This window comes from Meriones unguiculatus, chromosome 19 (genome assembly GCF_030254825.1).
Source record: "Meriones unguiculatus strain TT.TT164.6M chromosome 19, Bangor_MerUng_6.1, whole genome shotgun sequence".
NCBI lineage: Eukaryota > Metazoa > Chordata > Mammalia > Rodentia > Muridae > Meriones > Meriones unguiculatus.
This window is the reverse complement of record NC_083366.1, coordinates 55,597,242-55,614,852: the sequence shown is the minus strand read 5'-3', so window position 1 is coordinate 55,614,852 and position 17,611 is coordinate 55,597,242. Positions and strand designations below refer to the sequence as shown.

At 40.5% G+C, this 17,611-nt stretch overlaps 1 protein-coding gene across 1 annotated transcript in view; it reads left to right on the top strand.

The window, feature by feature from the left end:
* The window catches only part of LOC110559926 (uncharacterized), a gene marked incomplete at its 5' end in the record, with an annotated part of 297,183 nt that overhangs the window by 17,707 nt on the left and 261,865 nt on the right, over window positions 1-17,611 (top strand). The window contains 2 exons of the mRNA XM_021655579.2: window positions 1,807-1,893; window positions 6,685-6,848. Coding sequence (XP_021511254.2) covers window positions 1,807-1,893; window positions 6,685-6,848 — 251 coding nt within the window. The remainder of the gene's footprint in view (window positions 1-1,806; window positions 1,894-6,684; window positions 6,849-17,611) is intronic.

The window sequence follows — 17,611 nt, the reverse complement described above, 5'->3', positions numbered from 1 at the left end:
AATAGAAAAACATGAATTACACAATATATGGCCCTCATAGGCATTCAGTACCATACAAAGGCCTATTAAGGGGTCCAATTCTACACATGTAAGAACTACCTGTTGGGATACGCCAGAAGGTTCATACATCTTTACTTCCAAGAAACTGCATGTGGGAACTACTAAGGGAATTGTTAGAGGTATGGCCTTTATAATTCACATGTTCACTCACCCAATGGAATACATCAGGAACAATCTGTGTAGACATGGAAGTGGCTCTTTCTCAGTCACAGCATGGATCCCCAAGTGGGAAGGAAGCAGTATGAGCAGCCCCCAAAGGACAGGCTTCTTTCATGTACGGCTGGGCAGACCCCACCATCTCACCTGAAAGAAGGATGGAAATGGCTTGGGAACTCAATGCCAACGCAGCCATTCCATAGCTTCTAAGCAGGATTGCTGGAACCTCCCATATGGTATCCACAGATGTTCAAGTCTTGGATGCAAAATATCAACATCTCCCATGTAAACATTTACAATCCTTCTGTATGGGTTCAAATCATCTCTAGATTATTTATGTGATGGAGATATTGCATAAATGCTTGTTATGTTTTATTATTTAGTAAGGAGAAAAAGAAAAGAAAGGAAAAGCCCTGGGTGTGTTTAGTGTCGCTGCAACTTATTTTCATATATGTATACACACACACACACATATATATATATATATATTATATTGTTTGGATGTGCCGGTATATAGCCCACAGACACAGACACTGTCTGGATACTTGTTACAGACTTTGAGTTGAAAACGGTATATGTTCTTTGATTTTTCAAAGATCTTGAATAACTTCCCATTCTAAACTAATGGCTTGTTTCGGTGGGCCAAGAACTTGAGTTTTGTAACGTGGGGAAGCTGCTGGGTCTCACTGGATGGCTGTATTGGTGTGGCACCTTGAATTCTCCTCGGGACTTCTGAGAACAAACCACTAGCAGCAGACATGTGTGGCAAGCATGAGCTTAGATTTGGAAAAGTGACAGTGGGCTCTTCTGTGTATTGCAGTCCAGGTTGAAGCTACAGTGAATACTGAGGACTAAGTAAGTGGAGAAGAGATGAGAAATTTGGAGGTGCAGTGCTGAGGGTGTTAGTGTATGCTGAATAAAATTTCGGGATAAATCACTTTCGACTCCCTTCACATCACTCAAATTGACATAAGTTAGAGCCACATACGGGCCTCTATTTCCTACCTTTTTTCCTTCCTTCCCTCTTTTTCTTTTTTTTTTTTCTTCCTCCTTACCCTTTCCTCCTTCATTTTATCTTTCCCTTCCGCCTTCTTTTAACTTTCCCTTTTCTCTTTCTACATGGGACTTTGACTAGTTTCTCATAATTGAAACAAATTTGTCTCAAACTTCTGTACACAATGTAATATATTTAATAAAATACAAGTCCATAAATAGGACCACTAGGCTCCACAATATATTATTCCCCTCCGATTATGCCCATTTCTTGGGTGTATATGTAACACAGGTTAGATTGATTTTTTTTTCCTTTTTAATTATTAGTGTTCTAAGCCTCCATAGGATAATTTTCTCATTAACATTTTAGCAACAGAAAGTCAGCAGGAACTTATTTCTTGAATTACTTTTTCTGACCTTCTACAAAATGATAATTACAAAAAAAAAGAGAGAGAGACCTAGAAAACTTGTAAAAAAAATTAAGCTTATAAAGTAGCTAAAATGATTCTTTCATGCTGGTGTTGATTTCAAAATTAACATTTTGGTTCATGTGCTTCTAAAATAATCACTGACCCTTACCTTGTGGACTTTCCACAGGAAATGAATACGGCAGAAATTACTTTGACCCACCGATGGAGGAGGAAATAAACTCAAGGCAGTGCCGGATGGAGGTCAGCAGACGGGGTGAGCTGGAATTAAGTATGTAATTTTTGTGTCAGAATATTCTCTCCCATTCATGAAAATGAGGTGGCAAAGATCACATGTGCGGTCCCAGTTTCGTTTTGCAGCTTACAATTTAAATGGTAGGCTTCAGCTGCATACAGCGTGATGGGAGGAAGAGGAAGAGGTGAGTTCTCAAGGACAGCTAGCCTGTGGGATGAAAGGTGCAGGATCTGATTTCATCTGCTGCTTTGTGAGGGGTCTTGGTGCCATTCTGAGGCGGTTGCAATGTGTCCCAGGGACAGCAGGACTTTGTGAATGCTTCTTTGCTCTTGGAATTAAGAAGGAGCGTTCTTCAGCCAAGCATGGCCAGTCCTTCACTTGAGTCCCTGCTGTCTGGACTGTTCAGGTGCTTGTTGCTGAAGGAAATGACCACTGAGCTTGCAATCATAACAGCTCAGACATATGACAACAACCTGTTCTTGTTTTTCAAGGTTAATTTCCTAATATAATAAATAATGGAATTTTATTTTATTTTTATTTCACCATTCCTCTTTCTCAATTCTTGCTCATCCCTTTCCATCCCCAAATTGTGTGAAAAAATATGCTATTTTGTCTTTCTTTTTACTTTTCTGTTTTCCCCTTTAGAACTTTGTCTTTTATCATAGCCCTCTCTCTCTCTCTCTCTCTCTCTCTCACACACACACACACACACATACACACACACACACACACACACACACACACACACACACACACACACTGTATCATTTTTTTTGTCAGCTTGACACAGTCTAGATTCACCTGGAGATGAAATATCAGTTGAGGATTCGCCTCTATCAGATTGGCCTGTAGGCATGTCTGTGGAGAAATTTGTTGATTAATGACTGGAAGGGTCCAGTCCACTGTGGGCTATGCCATCCCTGGACAGGGAGGACTTGTTGGGGTAAGGAAGCAGGTTGGGCAAACAAGCCACAGGAGAGGCCAGTAAGCAGTGTTCTTCTGTGGCTTCCGCTTCAGTTTGTGTTTTAGGTTCCTGTTTTGATTTTCCTCAAAGATGGTCCCTGATGTAGAAATGTAAGCCAAATAAACCCTTTCCTTCTGAAGATGTTTTTGGTCAGTGTTTTATCACAGCAACAGAAAGCAAGTCATCACCTTCCCTTCACCAGACACAGATCTATAGATTCATCATAAGAAAGCATGTGCTATTTGTCTTCCAGCTTATTTTGTTCATCCAAACGATTCTCAATTCAGCCCATTTTTTTTTTATAAGTTTGGATCTGGTTGTGGTTATATAAATATAAGTGCAAAATTGTTCCGTAGGTCCTTACCACTGAGAAGATGGTTTACAAAGCACTGTAGAGTTTATGAGGGGTAGTGTGGGGATGAAAGGACAGTCACAACCATTCCTTAGAGTCAGTTCAATCCGGAAGGCACATACTACTACTGTGCACCAGAAATCAAGTGTGTATGGCTCCATGGAAGCCTGGGCAAAACTCTTACCCATCACAGGGCTCAACTACAGAGAAGGCTGTTTGACAAATAGTTCTCAGGGAAGCAAAATTTATCTTTTATGATGCAGAAATCACTGGTGCCATCAAAAGATACAGTTTAATTAGAGGCAGTTTTTTTTTTTTTTTTTTTTTGCCCATCTTTCAAGAGCCAACATGGTGAGCTAGAAGGACGCACAACAACTCATCTGATTGAAACCGTCACAATGAAATGCCTTACATAGAACAAAAACAGAAACAAGACAGTCAGGCTGAACTGTAAAATGTCAACCTGTTATTTTCCCAATTACACCTGAGAGGTTAGAGTATACCTCAGTGACCACTGGTGAGGCAAGTGAACGGACCTCGCAGCACCGTGTCAACCCCTGACAGTTTTGGATTTTAGAACATTTAGGAATTCACACGTTCAGGCTGGGGGTGTTCAATGTGAATCGCCTTTTTTCACTTTTGGCTAACATTGCCCAGCCCCTGTGGTTGACCAGGAATCTGTAACTTAGGGCAGACAGGCCAGGCTGTTGCTGCTGAATGAGTCACTTTGCTCGTAGCTGTGACAGATAAGCTGGCAGAAGCAGCTAAGGAGGTGTTTGTTGTGCTCATAGTTTGAGGGTCCCGGTCACCAGGATGAGGAAAGCAGCATGGCTCTAGGCAGCTGCTCCTCTTGCACTGCAGTCCGTAAGCAGAAGAAGATGAGTGAGTTGCTCAGCTCCCTTCCTCCTTTCATTCAGTCTGAGGTTCTAAGCCAATGGAACATTGCTGCCTCAAGTGATTGACCAATCTAGAGAAATCTGTCGTAGACAATGCTCAGGGTTGTTCCTAGGTGATTCTAGAGTATGGTAGCACAAGTTTGATGGTTACAGGATCAGTTTGCTATACTGTTTCTGTCCCTTCTGGAATCAGGGGTCACATTACCTCTTTTCTTAGTCAGTTTACTTTGCTCAATGTAAATGATTGACCTGGTATCTGTAAGTCATAAACATGACAATCCTAATCCTAAATTCTATGGCTTATAAGGCATCAGTTAGGAAGACACTTCTGTGTCTTATGTATTTGGTGCATCTTTAGCATCTTTACTTCAACTTATGCGATTTCTATTTGCTCTAAGAGTCAATGAGCAATATGTAAGCATGAACTGACTGCATATATATATACACACACATATTATATTATATTATATTATATTATATTATATTATATTATATTATATTATATTATATTATGTGCATGCATGCAAGTGTGGAGGGGGCCGAAGATTACACCTATCTGTTGTGTGAGCTGATAGGCTGTAAAGATTGGTGAGATGAAATTCAAGTAGGAATTATTAACGTTGCCGCCAAGTTCTACGTTTTCAGAGCAGCAGGCTGGAATTTGAAGAACATTTCTCTGTTGGGTGTTATGGAGAATACTTCTTCTCTGAGAAAACTTAGCCTGTTCCGTTAAGGCTTTCCCTGACTTGGTCCACCCATATTTTGATGGGTCATTTGGCCTCCTTAGAGTTTAAATGTTACTCTTTCATCAAAGTGGACTGTGAAATATTCAAGAAGAATAGTAGCTTTGCAGAAACTGGTTTGACTAAGGAAGTACATACCAGAGTCAAGCTGGCACATAAAATGGAGCAGCACAGGCTACATTTAATCATTCAGTTATAATGACACCTTATAAGGTACTGAAATCTGGAGATTTGACATGCTTAATGTCAAACTTTGGCCTCTATTCTCGCTTCCTTATTTTTCTTGTCATTATCTAAGTTATTAGATGCATATTGGTTGCAAATTATTTATTTCATGGATTTCTTTTGCATTAGCTCTTAGAGGCTCCTAGAATCAGGCACAGTACTTGACTCACAGATGATGTTCAATGTCTATTTGCTGACATGAAATAAACCTTTATGAAAATAAAGAGTAAAGAAAGCCCATATACTCTTTCCCCTTAGCACCCGCACTACATCTCAGAAAACTACTAAGCACTTACCAAGCCAAACAACTAGAAATAAGGCATCCTTTGCTGAGTGTCCCCTGTAATCGTAGCAGAAAGTTTCATTACCATGTTAACCCTCGCAGTGTTCCTCCTTCATGGCCAAGGGCATTGAATTGCTGAATTTTATGTAAGAAACTGCTCCCCAAATGTGCAGAGCTACTACAAGACAGTGCTGGGGTTCAGATGTAGCTTTTGCTGTTACCAAGGCTGTGCCATGCTGCGTGCCTTCTGAAGATAAAAATTCTACAGTCATCTCAGTGGGGGAATTGAGTGCATTGGCATGAAATTCCTCATATCTGCATTGCATGCAGCTTGCTGTTAACTTCCAAATAAGATTCTTTTATGGGCCGTCTATAAGCTTCATACGTTTTGTTACTGTCCCACTAAGAGTTATAAACCATCCAGCAACACTGGTCTGAAGGCATGCTTTCGTAACACACAATCTACAAAGGAGACTGTCTTCCCCCTGCCTCAAATGTGGTCTGTGCTGGCTCATGGCAAGGAAGGATAATTTGTAGGTCACTTGATACTTGAACAAGCCATCTGGAGTGTCCAAGGACCAGGAGCTGCTAACTTCATGGGTCTTTGTATGTCACTCTCAAACATTCCAGCTACTCCAGCAGCCTTTGCATTCCAAGACCCGTGTCATCATCTGCCCTGCATTGCTCTCCTAACACTGGCCTGCAAAGACTCTCATCTACAGACAGAAAAGGAGTCTAGAATAGCATGGAAAATGACGATCCCGGAATCTGAGATAAGTTACCTCAGAACTGTCCCAATCATGAGCAAGGGACTGACAAGTATCTGAATCAAAAAGGGCCAAAATAAAAACAACGTAATAAAAATTTCACATAGTTTGTTCTTAGGAGAAGAACTCTGTGATTGACACACGGACTACACGTGTGTTTTCCTAGTTCTATAACTAGGGGAAAGAGACCCATCTAGGTGACATTTTAACCTCTGTCAGATTTTTAATGTCCAAAATCTGTCTGAACATCTAAATATAGCTCTGCTATACAGTACATCATATTCACTTCAGTCCAAACTTAAGGTGAACATGCGACAGAACATAGCAATCTACAGCCCTGGACACAACATACTTTGACACTTTGAAGCATCACAGGAAGAACAATGGTGGTGGCCGTTTAATGTTTAAACTGCACAACTTCCACTTTCGCAGAATAGTATGTGAAAAAAAAAGTTATTGAATTGTGGATAATAAAACTCTCTTATTCCATATGAGAAAGAAATGAAATTGCAGTTTTCTGAACCCAGTCAGTGTTAAAACAATGAAGGTGAATGAGATTCCATGTCATCTTGTGTTCAACAGATGGAAGGAAGAAGGAAAAGCCTGGTCAGGAATCACTCAGCCGGTCCAGGAAGAGCCCGGATACCCACAAAGAGGCCGAGGAAGCTACGCTTGTGCACCCTGAGGCCTCTGAGGGGCATGCTCAGCGAGGTAGCGTTCTGCTGTCAGGCTCTCCATCAGAACAGGTCAGCAACAAAAACATTCCAGACCTTTTGATGGCTGCTTTAACACGGCAAGCTAAAATGTCAGCCCTACAGTGTCTACTGACTTTGCATCTCCGCTTACCTCATTAGAATGTTTGAATTGTGTGGTTTGATTTGTGACTGAGATTTGCTTGTCTCTTTCCATACACATTTTTACCAGGCAGAAGGGATACCAATCACCAATGCTGCGCTGGCCTTTGCAAAATGTAGTTGTACTTCATCCGGTTTGAGTTTGTGCTGCAGTGGTCACTTAGAAGATCAGCCACGATTAACTTCTTTGAATGGGATGAAGAACTGCTTGGATTTGTTTTGCATAGCACAGCATTAAGACTTGAATGTTCTAATATCTGTGAGGTCACCGGGTAGGAACTTAAACTGAACATTCTGATTGCTGTGACTTCAGAGACACCTGTTAGAGATGTGTAATGCTGTCACACAGTGGGCTTTGGTTCACAATGGAGAAGAAATATGTTGCTTCTATTTAGTTTCCTTATCAATCTCAAATAAAGACACAAGTGTCCCACAGGTGTTACTCCAGAGTGTGTGTGTGTGTGTGTGTGTAATGTATGATGACTCAAAAAGTTCATCAGGTAAGATGTATTTTTCTCAATGATGTCTTGGATAACAATAGTTCATGAGCCGAAATAGCATTGACTTCAAAAGTCAAGCACATAGCATAATTGGAGTGAGCAGGTGGCATTCTCTAATCAGGAGTGTGGTGATTCCATAATGGTGCCTAATTTATTCCTCTGTGCCATTTACAGCTGAGCATGCTGGGTTCATTAAGGGCATGTCTATTTTGAGCATTCTCATGTCAGTGACCTGAATTAACAAGTACATCCAGATCCTCCTCAGAGTCCAGCAGTGGCTTGAATTGGGTCCTCTAAGAGTATAGTCAAATCCTGCCCTCCAGTACCTGCATATGTGATCTAATTCAGAGCAGACATACAGGATTTGGGGTTGGTCCTTAACCCATGACTGGTACCTTTTAAGAAAAAGAGAAAAGACTTTATATATAGACACACAGAGAGAAAAGCTATGTGAAGGAAGCAAAAACTGGAGTGATATATTTATCAGCAAAGGAAGATGTGGTAGTTTGAATAGGAACAGGAATGTGTTTGAGTGCTTGTTCCATAGGGAGTGGCACTATTAGGAGGCGTGGTCTTGTTGGAGCAGGTGTGGCCTTGCTGCAGGAAGTGCATCACTAGGGGGTGGCTTTGAGGTCTCAGAGACTCAAGCCCAGGCTCAGCAGTAGTCACTTCCTGCTGCCTAAAGATCTGGATGGAGAACTCTCAACTCCTTCCCCAGCACTGGGTCTACCTGTGCACCACAGCGCTTCCCATCATGATGATAATGGACTAAACCTTTGAAACTGTAAGCTAGCCACAATTTAATGTTTTCCTTTATAAGAGTTGCCAAAGTCATGGGGTCATGGTGTCTCTTTATGGCATTAAAACCCTAACTAAGACAGAGGGCTTAGAATGGCTGTCAGTATTCAGAAGTTAAGAGATGTGGGACGAATTTTCTCCTGGAGTCTCAAGAAGGAACCTATCCTTATAATCCCTTGATTTTAGACCTCTGGCTGCCAAAACTGTGAGGTGATAAATTTCCATCATTTAAAACCACCGAGTTTGTGCACACGTGCACACATGTGCCTATGTTGTCACTGTGTGTGCGTGGTGTGTGCACTGATGAGCTCGGGCACCTGAGGTCTATCCTTTGTATCTTTCTTCAATTCCTCTCCACCTTTGTTTTTTTGAGATAAGGTCTCTCACTGAACCTGAGGCTCATCAATCTGGCGAGCCAATGAGCTTCAAGGGACTTGCCTGTTACAGACATGCACAGCCATGTTTAGATTTTTACATAAGTTCTAGAGAATTGAACACAGGTCCCTGTGCACAGCAGACACTTTAGTGACTGAACCAAGACAATCTTTAAAGGCAGCAACAATATAACCCGTATTCTAATCTGACAGATCCATGAGGGAAGCTTTGACTCTTCAGTGATGTGTAACAGAGACTTAGGTCTTTATGAGTTAAGGTCTAAAGCAACAGTTTTCAAACTGTGGATATGTGAACCCTTTAAGGGTCAAAACTACCCTTTCACAGGGGTCACCTAAGACCAACTGCATATGAGATATTTACGTGATGATTCTTAACAGCAGCAAAGTTACAGTTCTTAAATAGAAATGACATAATTTATGGTTAGGGGTCACCACAACATGAGGAACTGTACTAAGGAGTCACAGCATTAGGAAGGCTGAGAACCACTGGTAATGGGACATTGAGATGAAAAGTGGACATAAAAAATGAGCTTTGTATCTGAGCTTCCTTTTACATTTTTTTTCAGGTGCACGTTGTATTAGGTCAAAAGTTCAACATTTCATTTTTATCTTTGTAGCCTGTAGTACCAGTGCAGGTAAACCAGGGCAGTCCGAGCTCTCAAGATGGCAATCCTGATCCTTCACGATACCATCTAAATCTACAAACTGTGAGAGGTAAACTGAGGATCAGAATGCTGCCACTTGGCAGCTTGTTGCAAGGCTTTTAAACAATGTGCCAGCATATGGGGAGGGTAATAAAAACTGCCTGCCTGCAGCAGGAAGTCATAAACCCATTCACGAACACTGGAATGTGTCATAGATGTAGCTGTTTTCTGAGCCCATAAGTTTCTACTAGTGAAACTGAGAATTCTCTCCTAATCTATGTGCCTTAAATTACGTGAAAGAGTTAGGTGTGTTGGCACAGGCTGAAATTCCAGTTCTTGGGACATAGACAGAGGAGGACCACAGGATGTATAGTGTGTCTGAGGTAACCATGGGCCACATGAAACTCCTGCCTCAAAAATTAGAAAACTTACATGAAAGTTGGTGTTAGGTGATTGGTTAAATAACTGAGAAGAAAATAGTGCTGTTATAAAAATACGGCCGGAGTGTCATCTTGGCAAAGATGTCAACTTTGTAGTCAGAATTCTTGTAGAGACATAGCCAGGCAACTTATAGTGTGTTGGTTTGTAGATGAATCATGTAATGTTGCTGGCCTCAGTAACTGCATCTAGAACTTGAGGACTTGAAGGCTTGGTTTATGAGGAATGTCAGCTGTAAAGAATCTCCCAGAGCAGGTTCTGATGAAATGGCAGGATACAGCACAGAAGACTCCAGTGCCTGGTATGAGGCCAGTCTATGTACTGTTCTCAGGATCCTTGTAGCAGTAGTCCCACGGACATGGCAGGATGCACAGTTGAATGAGGAAGTTTGTAATTGGATTTCATCTTTGTTTCTGCTGTTTATATGTTGTCTTCAGCCTTTAGAATGACATAGGGCTAAATAATCAGCTCATGATGTCCAAGTGTCTGGAATTAACATCCTCCCTTGGGGGAGGAGGGGAGAGAGAGAGAGAGAGTGCTTAGAAAGCTTTCTGAGGCAGCTTGTGTCTGAGAACTACCTGGTAAAAGAATAAAACTCAGCTAAGTGTAGAGTTTTTCCAAATTAAGTTGCACAGGGAATCCAGGAAAGCAGTACTATGTGGTTTTTCAAATAAATATTGAATTTGGAAGAAAATAATTTCACTTTACATTTTGGCTACTAGGAAGACGTTTTCTGGGACATTCTTAATATTTACCGTGCCCTGGGTACCTGCTACTGACAGGCTCCAGAGAACAGGGCTTCTTCAGAACTGTAGCTGTAAACAACCCAGACATTTGGCTAATTAAATTAGGAAGCCATGCTTTAAGGGTGAATGTGTGTGTGTGTGTGTGTGTGTGTGTCTGTGTGTGTGTGTCTGTGTGCGTGTGTCTGTGTGCGTGTGCGCGCGCGCACACACACACACGCGTGCGCTCTCGTGCAAGCATGCGCATGCACATGAGAGAATTGTGGCATTTTTAAAGATTTGTTTTTATTTTCAAAATAAGATACAGCATTTAGGGTAACGGTAGGAACAATGTACAAGCTGGAATTAAATACGTTCTAGAGAAACTTTTTTTGAAGGAAAAACACTATCTACTGATAACTAGATTTACTTTAAAATTTTTTAATTTTAATTTTAAATGAGCTTACAAAATGCCAACTTTCTTTTTGAAAAAAAATAAGTAGAAAAAATATTTTTCATACATTATGTACTAATTATGCTTCACCCTCCCTCGACTCCTCCCACATCCTCTCACCTCCCCACCCATCCAAATCCAACCCTTTCTTGCTCTCTCTCAGAAGAAACCAAACAGGCATCTATAAAAACAACAGAAAAAAAGGAAAACTATAAATAAACCCGAAATAAAACAAACAAACCCAAGTAGGACAAAACAAACAAACAGGAAAAGAAAGTCAAAGAAAAAGCATGAGAAACACATATAAATGCATAGGTCCCATAGTATATAAGCACAAGACCTGTAGAGTCAAACACGCACACACACACACACACACACACACACACACACAGAGAGAGAGAGAGAGAGAGAGAGAGAGAGAGACAGAGTGAGAGAAAGAGAGAACAAAGAAAAAAAAAGGCTCAGATAAACCATTGTAAGACAAAACAAGGAAAGCCTCCAAAAAAATATCACTGAGTTTATTTTGTGTTGATGATCTGCTGCTGGGAATGGGGGCCTGCCCTTGAGTGTGGGTTTTATACACAGTGAAACTCCCTTGGAAAGAACGTTTTTCCTTTGTGAGCCACTATCAATTGAAAGCAGCTTCTAGGTTAGGAATGGGGCTTGTTTCCACTTATCCTTTCAGCACTGGGACCCTATCTGGCTTAAATCTGTGCAGGCCCTGTGCATGCCGCCACATTCTCTGAGTTTGTATGTGCACCAGTCCTGCTGTGTTTAGAAGGCCTTGTTTCCTTGGTGTTCTTCATCCCTTCTGGCTCTGACACTCTTTCTGCTTCCTCTCCCCCAGAGTTGCTTGAACCCTGAGGGAAAGTATTGGGTGGACACATCCCACTTAGGACTGAGTATTCCAAGGTCTTTACTGTGTTCTTTTAGCAGAACCATGTATTTGATTTTCCCCTAGATCCATGGCTTAGCTAGTCTCAGGTTCTTGGCCACTGAGCAGTGTTGGGCATGAGTTAAATCTCACGGACTAGACCTTAAATCCAATCAGAAAGTGGTTGGTTACTCCCACAACTTTTGTGTCATTGTTGTACTAGCTTTAGCATATCTGGTGGGAAGGTCACCATTGTAGCCTGGACAGTTTGTAACGGGGTTGGTGTTTACTTTTCTCCTCTGGTAGCATGTAGAGTACCTTACAGTACCATGGATACTAGCCAGTAGAGGTAAAACATCTAAGTAGGCATCAGCTTGACTTGACCAAGTTCAGTGAGCTGTGTATTGTCTTCAGCAATAGACTTTGCTCTCAGTGTGTGGAGAGCAAGCAACAGGTAATGTCATGTTTCCGTATGTGGTGTTGATACCTGCTTCATTTTAGTTGATCTTCCACCCCAATTATTACCGTTTCTCCATCTCCCTTCCCCAGTGGACTCCTTTGTCCTCTTCACTCCCTATTTCCACTTTGCTCCAGTGTCTTCCCCTTCAGCCTCCTTCAGAGCCTTATTTTTGAAGTCACATATGCCCCTTTCTGTTTTTTTGGCTTCATGATTTCTCCCTCCTGGATATGCAGATATGAAGGCTAAAGGTTAGAATTTGTATGTGAGAAAGAACATGCTATATTTGTCTTTTTGACCCTGTCTTACTTCATTTAAAGTAATGTTTCCCAGTTCCATCTCTTTTTCCTGAAATTTTCATAATTTCTTTTTTCTTGCAATTGAATTGCCCATTCCTCTGCTGATAGATGTCTATGCTGATTCAATTTTCTCTTTATTGTGAAATCAGCAGTGATAAATGTGACGTGCAAGTCTCTCTGTGATAGGATGACAACACCTCTGGGTACATGCTCAGGAGGGGTATAGCTAGGTCATATTGTAGTTTTATTTTCAACTTCTTTGGAAGCCCACATTCTGATTCCCATAGGCCATACTAATGATAAGAGTTCTTTCCTCATTCCTCACTAGAACTTCTCATTTGTGTTTTGAAGGCTTCTCTGACTGGAGTGAGGTTGAATCTCAGTATAGTTTTAATTTGTATTTCTCGATATCCAGAGATGTTGAACACTTTGGAATATATTAATTGGACATTTATATTTTTTTTCTTTTGAAAACTGCCTGTTTGAATTAGTGGCTTATTTACAATTTTGCTTTGGTGTTTCTTTCTTTTTAATAGTTCTTTATATGTTATAGATATTAACTCCTTGCCTTTGATATGGCTGGCAAAGGGTTTCTCCCATTTTGTAGGCTGTTTATTCTGTTGCTAGTTCCCTTTGTTGTGCAGAAGCTTTCAATTTCATGAAACCTTTAATACTGAGAAAAGAAACTGAAGAAAACAGTGGACCATTGAAAGATCTTTAGTTCCCCTGAATTGATGGAATTAGTATTGTGAAAATGGCCATATGATCAAAAACAATCTACAAATTCATTGCAGTAATATCAAAATTCCAATGATCTCCTTCATGGAAATAAAGAAAATAGCCCAGAGTTCCTATGGAAATACAAAAGACCACGAATAACCAAAACAGTTTTAGGCAGAAAGAATATAGACACAGGCCCACTACCTGACCTCTATCTGTAATAAAGAGCCATAGTGATAAATGCAGAATTATATCGGCACGTGGAACACTGGAAAATAATAGAAGACCCAGAGATAAAGTCACATAGCTGTGGAGACTTAACTTTTGACAAACATGCCCCCCAAAACCCCATGCACTAAGAAAAAAATATACTCTTCCAATGAATAATTCTGAAAAATTGGGGGCCACCACCTTGAAGAATCAGCAGGACTTTGGGTAAAAGATCTTTGTCCCAAATCAACTTTTCTGAAACAAAGACACTGGTGACTCAGGTTTTTGTTTGTTTCATTTTTTGAAGAGCAGCACATTGTGTTTTATGGACTCTTCCTCCAGTTTAAATGTACAAAGCTTGTCACACTCAACATGGTTTTGAAAGACATGACTATAAACCCAGTGCATCTGTTTCACAGATGACATAACGATTCTACCTCCTCTTGGTTCATGCTGTTATTCCCTTATAAAGTTGCTTTCAAGTGTGTACCAGAAGTGGCTTGATGAGCCTCAAATGGCAACTATGTGTTAGCTATGACAGAAATGAAAACTACCTCTTCCAATAGAGAAATATTTGATATTAAACACATAATAAAACTTCAGGAGCATAACTGAGATACAAATGCTGGATTCTATGCCCTCTGTGAGAGTAAGGAATACAGAATTTCATCTTCAGTGCCAAACCTGGGCCTGTCAGAAAATAGAGCTAACCCTTAGTAGATCTGTCGTCAAAGAACAAGAAAATTCTTTAAGAAACAAACAAGTGAATGCCACAGATGCTGAGCCAGGCAAAATGGTCACAGATTTTATCTGCATGGTATTATTTTTATATTAATTTTCCCCAATACAGTTGTAATGTCATTATGTGGAGTGTTGTGAGGTGATCTAATACTTCATGGGTGTTATTTAAGCCGGCATAAAATAGGACCCTTTAATAAAGCAAGAGTCCACACTAATCATGTGTATACTGACACAGTTCTAAGCCATTTGTAATTCAACCCCAGGAGTATTCTAATAGAGGTCTTATGGTCTCCATCTTTCAGACTGGCAACCAAAGGCATGCGCAGGCCAAGTAACTTTGAATGGCTTTAGAGCTAATATGTTGTTGAGGCAGCATGTAAACCTAGGTAATTTTAACCACCCCAATGCATTGCTAATGACAACACATAGCATTCTAAAAACGGCTTCTTCACAGAAAGCCTCCTTTCTTTCATCCAGCGCTTTCTATTTTAAATGAACTGATGTGCAAGGCCAATGGAGTGTCATTACTATCCTTTAAGTTGCTCTGCAATAGAATATAGACAAAGATAGTCTATGAGACAAGTGAGCACATCAGTTCAGGTTACATTTGATAATATGTGCTAACGTTCTCCAGAGAAACAGAACAGGACACACAGGCATGGGCGTATACACGACTACACGCATGCACATAAGCACACATGGAGACGTTTTAGTGAAAACTGCTCACAAAGTTATGGAGACAGAGATATCTGCAGGTTGAATCGGGGGCGGGCAGGCTGATGTCGTCAGTCTCAATTCAGGTTCAAAGGCTTGAGAACCAAGGGGGTCGGGCAGAGGCACTGGTATGCATCTTGAGGATAAAAGTCCAAGCAGGAGCTCTGATGGCTAGCACCACCATGGATGCTGATGTCTTAGCTCCAATAGAGAGTGAAATTGCTCTCTCTTCCTTTATGCTGTGTCCATACCCTCAATAGATAACATGGTATCAGCTACTCTAGTGAGTTCAGAGATTTCCTGCTTGGCTCTGATTCAGATGTGAAGCTCTTCTGCAAATGCCCTCACAGACCCTCTTAGACATGTTTGTTCTTCCTCCTGCCTAGGCATTCCATAACCCCGTCACCCTGACATGTAAAACTAACTACCACAGACCCAGGAAAACAAACATAAGACGCGGTTAGAAAATGTCAAAGATCCAGTGACATTTCTAGCAGCTAAGCTGGGGAAAATGGGCAAGAAAACAAATTATAATTTTTAATATAATTTTTTATTTATTACAATTAATTCACTTTGTATCCCAGCTGTAGCCCTCACCCTCATCCCCTCCCAATCCTGCCCTCCTTCCCTTGTCTCCTCCCATACCCCTTCCCCAGTCCACTGATAGTGAAGGACCTACTCCCCTTCCATCAGTTTTCATCAGGACTGGCTTTCATAATTTTCCTCTGTGGCCTGGTAAGGCTGCTCCCCCACCCAGGGGGAGGTGATCAAAGAGCCAGCCACTAAGTCATGTCAGAGACAGCTTCTGCTCCCCTTACCGGGGAGCCCATTTGGAGACTGAGCTGCCATGGGCTATATCTGTGCAGGGGTTCTAGGTTATCTCTATGCAGGGTCCTTGGTTGGAGTATCAGTCTCAGAAAAAACAAACAAACAAACAAACAAAACCTGTGCCCTCCTTGTGGAGCTCCAGACCCTTTCAGGTCTTTTTATATCCCCCTTCTCTCATAAGATTCCATGCACTCTGCCCAAAGTTTGGCTATGAGTCTCAGCATCTGCTTTGATACACTGCTGGGTAGAGTCTTTCAGAGTCCCTCTGTGGTAGGCTCCTGTCCTGTTTCCTGTTTTCACCCTCTTCCGATGACTATCCTGTTTGCCTTTCTGAATGAGGCTTGAGCATCTTACCCAGAGTCCTCCTTCTTGCTTAGCTTCTTTGGCTACACAGATTTTCTTATGATTATCCTATATTGTATGTCTAGTATCCACTTATAAGTGAGTATATACCACATGCATCTTTCTGCTCCTGGGATACCTCACTCAGGATGATCTTTTCTAGTTCCCACCATTTGCCTGCAAATTTCATGATTTCCTTGTTTTTAATTGCTGAGTAGTATTCCATTGTGTAAACTTTATTCATCAGTTTTGCCTTTGTTGTTTATGATTTCAAAGTCATATGGAGAAAAATCACTGGTAAAACCAGTGATATAGAGTTCTTCCTTAGGATGCTTTCTTCTATAACTTTTAGCTTCATGTCTTTCATTAAATCTTAATTCATTTTGGCTTGACTTTTAAATATAATATCAGGTAAGGACTGAGTGTCATGCTTCTGTGTGTGGTTACCACATTTCCCAACACCACTGATCAAGAGGAATGCCCTTTTTCTCTGGTGTGGCCTGGTACCTTTGTTACATTATGAACCATAAATGCAGGGTTACTTCTTGAATTTGTATCTCATTCCCTTGGCTAATGCACTTTTTTTAAAGCCAGTCAGGTGATCCTACTACAATATGTCTCAAAACCAAGTAGCATGGTGTCTTTAGTGGTTCTTTGTGCTCAAAGTTATTTTGGTCATTTAAATTTCTCTAAAGTTATATAAGAGCATAAAAATGTCCTATTTCTGTAAGAAATGACATTGAAATTTTGGTTGAGGCTGGATGAATCTACAGACTTCTTTGTGCTGTGTGGATAATTTTACAGTATTAATTATTCCAGTGCAGTGACATGGGCTAACCTTTCATTGATTTGTGTTTACTTCAAATTATTTTATTAGCACTGTCTAGTGCTTAGGATGCAGGACTTTTTTTTTGTTTTTAAGCACTGGTTAGGTTTACATCAACTATTTCTATGCCATTTTCCCAATGTACATATTAGGTGTTCTTTTATTAGCATGGAGAAACTGAATTTTATATGTTGATTTTGTATCCTGAAATTTCATTAAAATAAACCATCCTTGTAAAGAGTTTTTTGCTAGCGTTTACTATTTTGTATGCCTGAGAAAGTCTTCATCAAATAGAAACACTCATCCCACTGGTCTCTATTTCTTTGTATTGCATAATTGCTCCAGCTATGATTGCCCATACTAAGTAGAAAAAGAGTAACAAGGACAGGTTCCCTTCCTTATCTTGTCTCTAATGTTAGCCATGAGGCTGTCATATATATGACTTTTATGGTATTTGAAATATTGAGAGATTTTTATTGTGAAAGAGCGTTAGATTTTCAAGGATGACTTCTTTGGGTTGCTATTTGGTGTCTATTGAGATGCTTATAAAATTGTATCCTAGATTTTACAAAATGTATAGTATTTATTGCTTTGCCTATATTGAAGCATCCTTGTGTCAGAGGAATCAATCCTACTTGATCATGGTAAAATATTCTTTTCATGTGTTCTTCAATTATACTCTCTAATATTGTA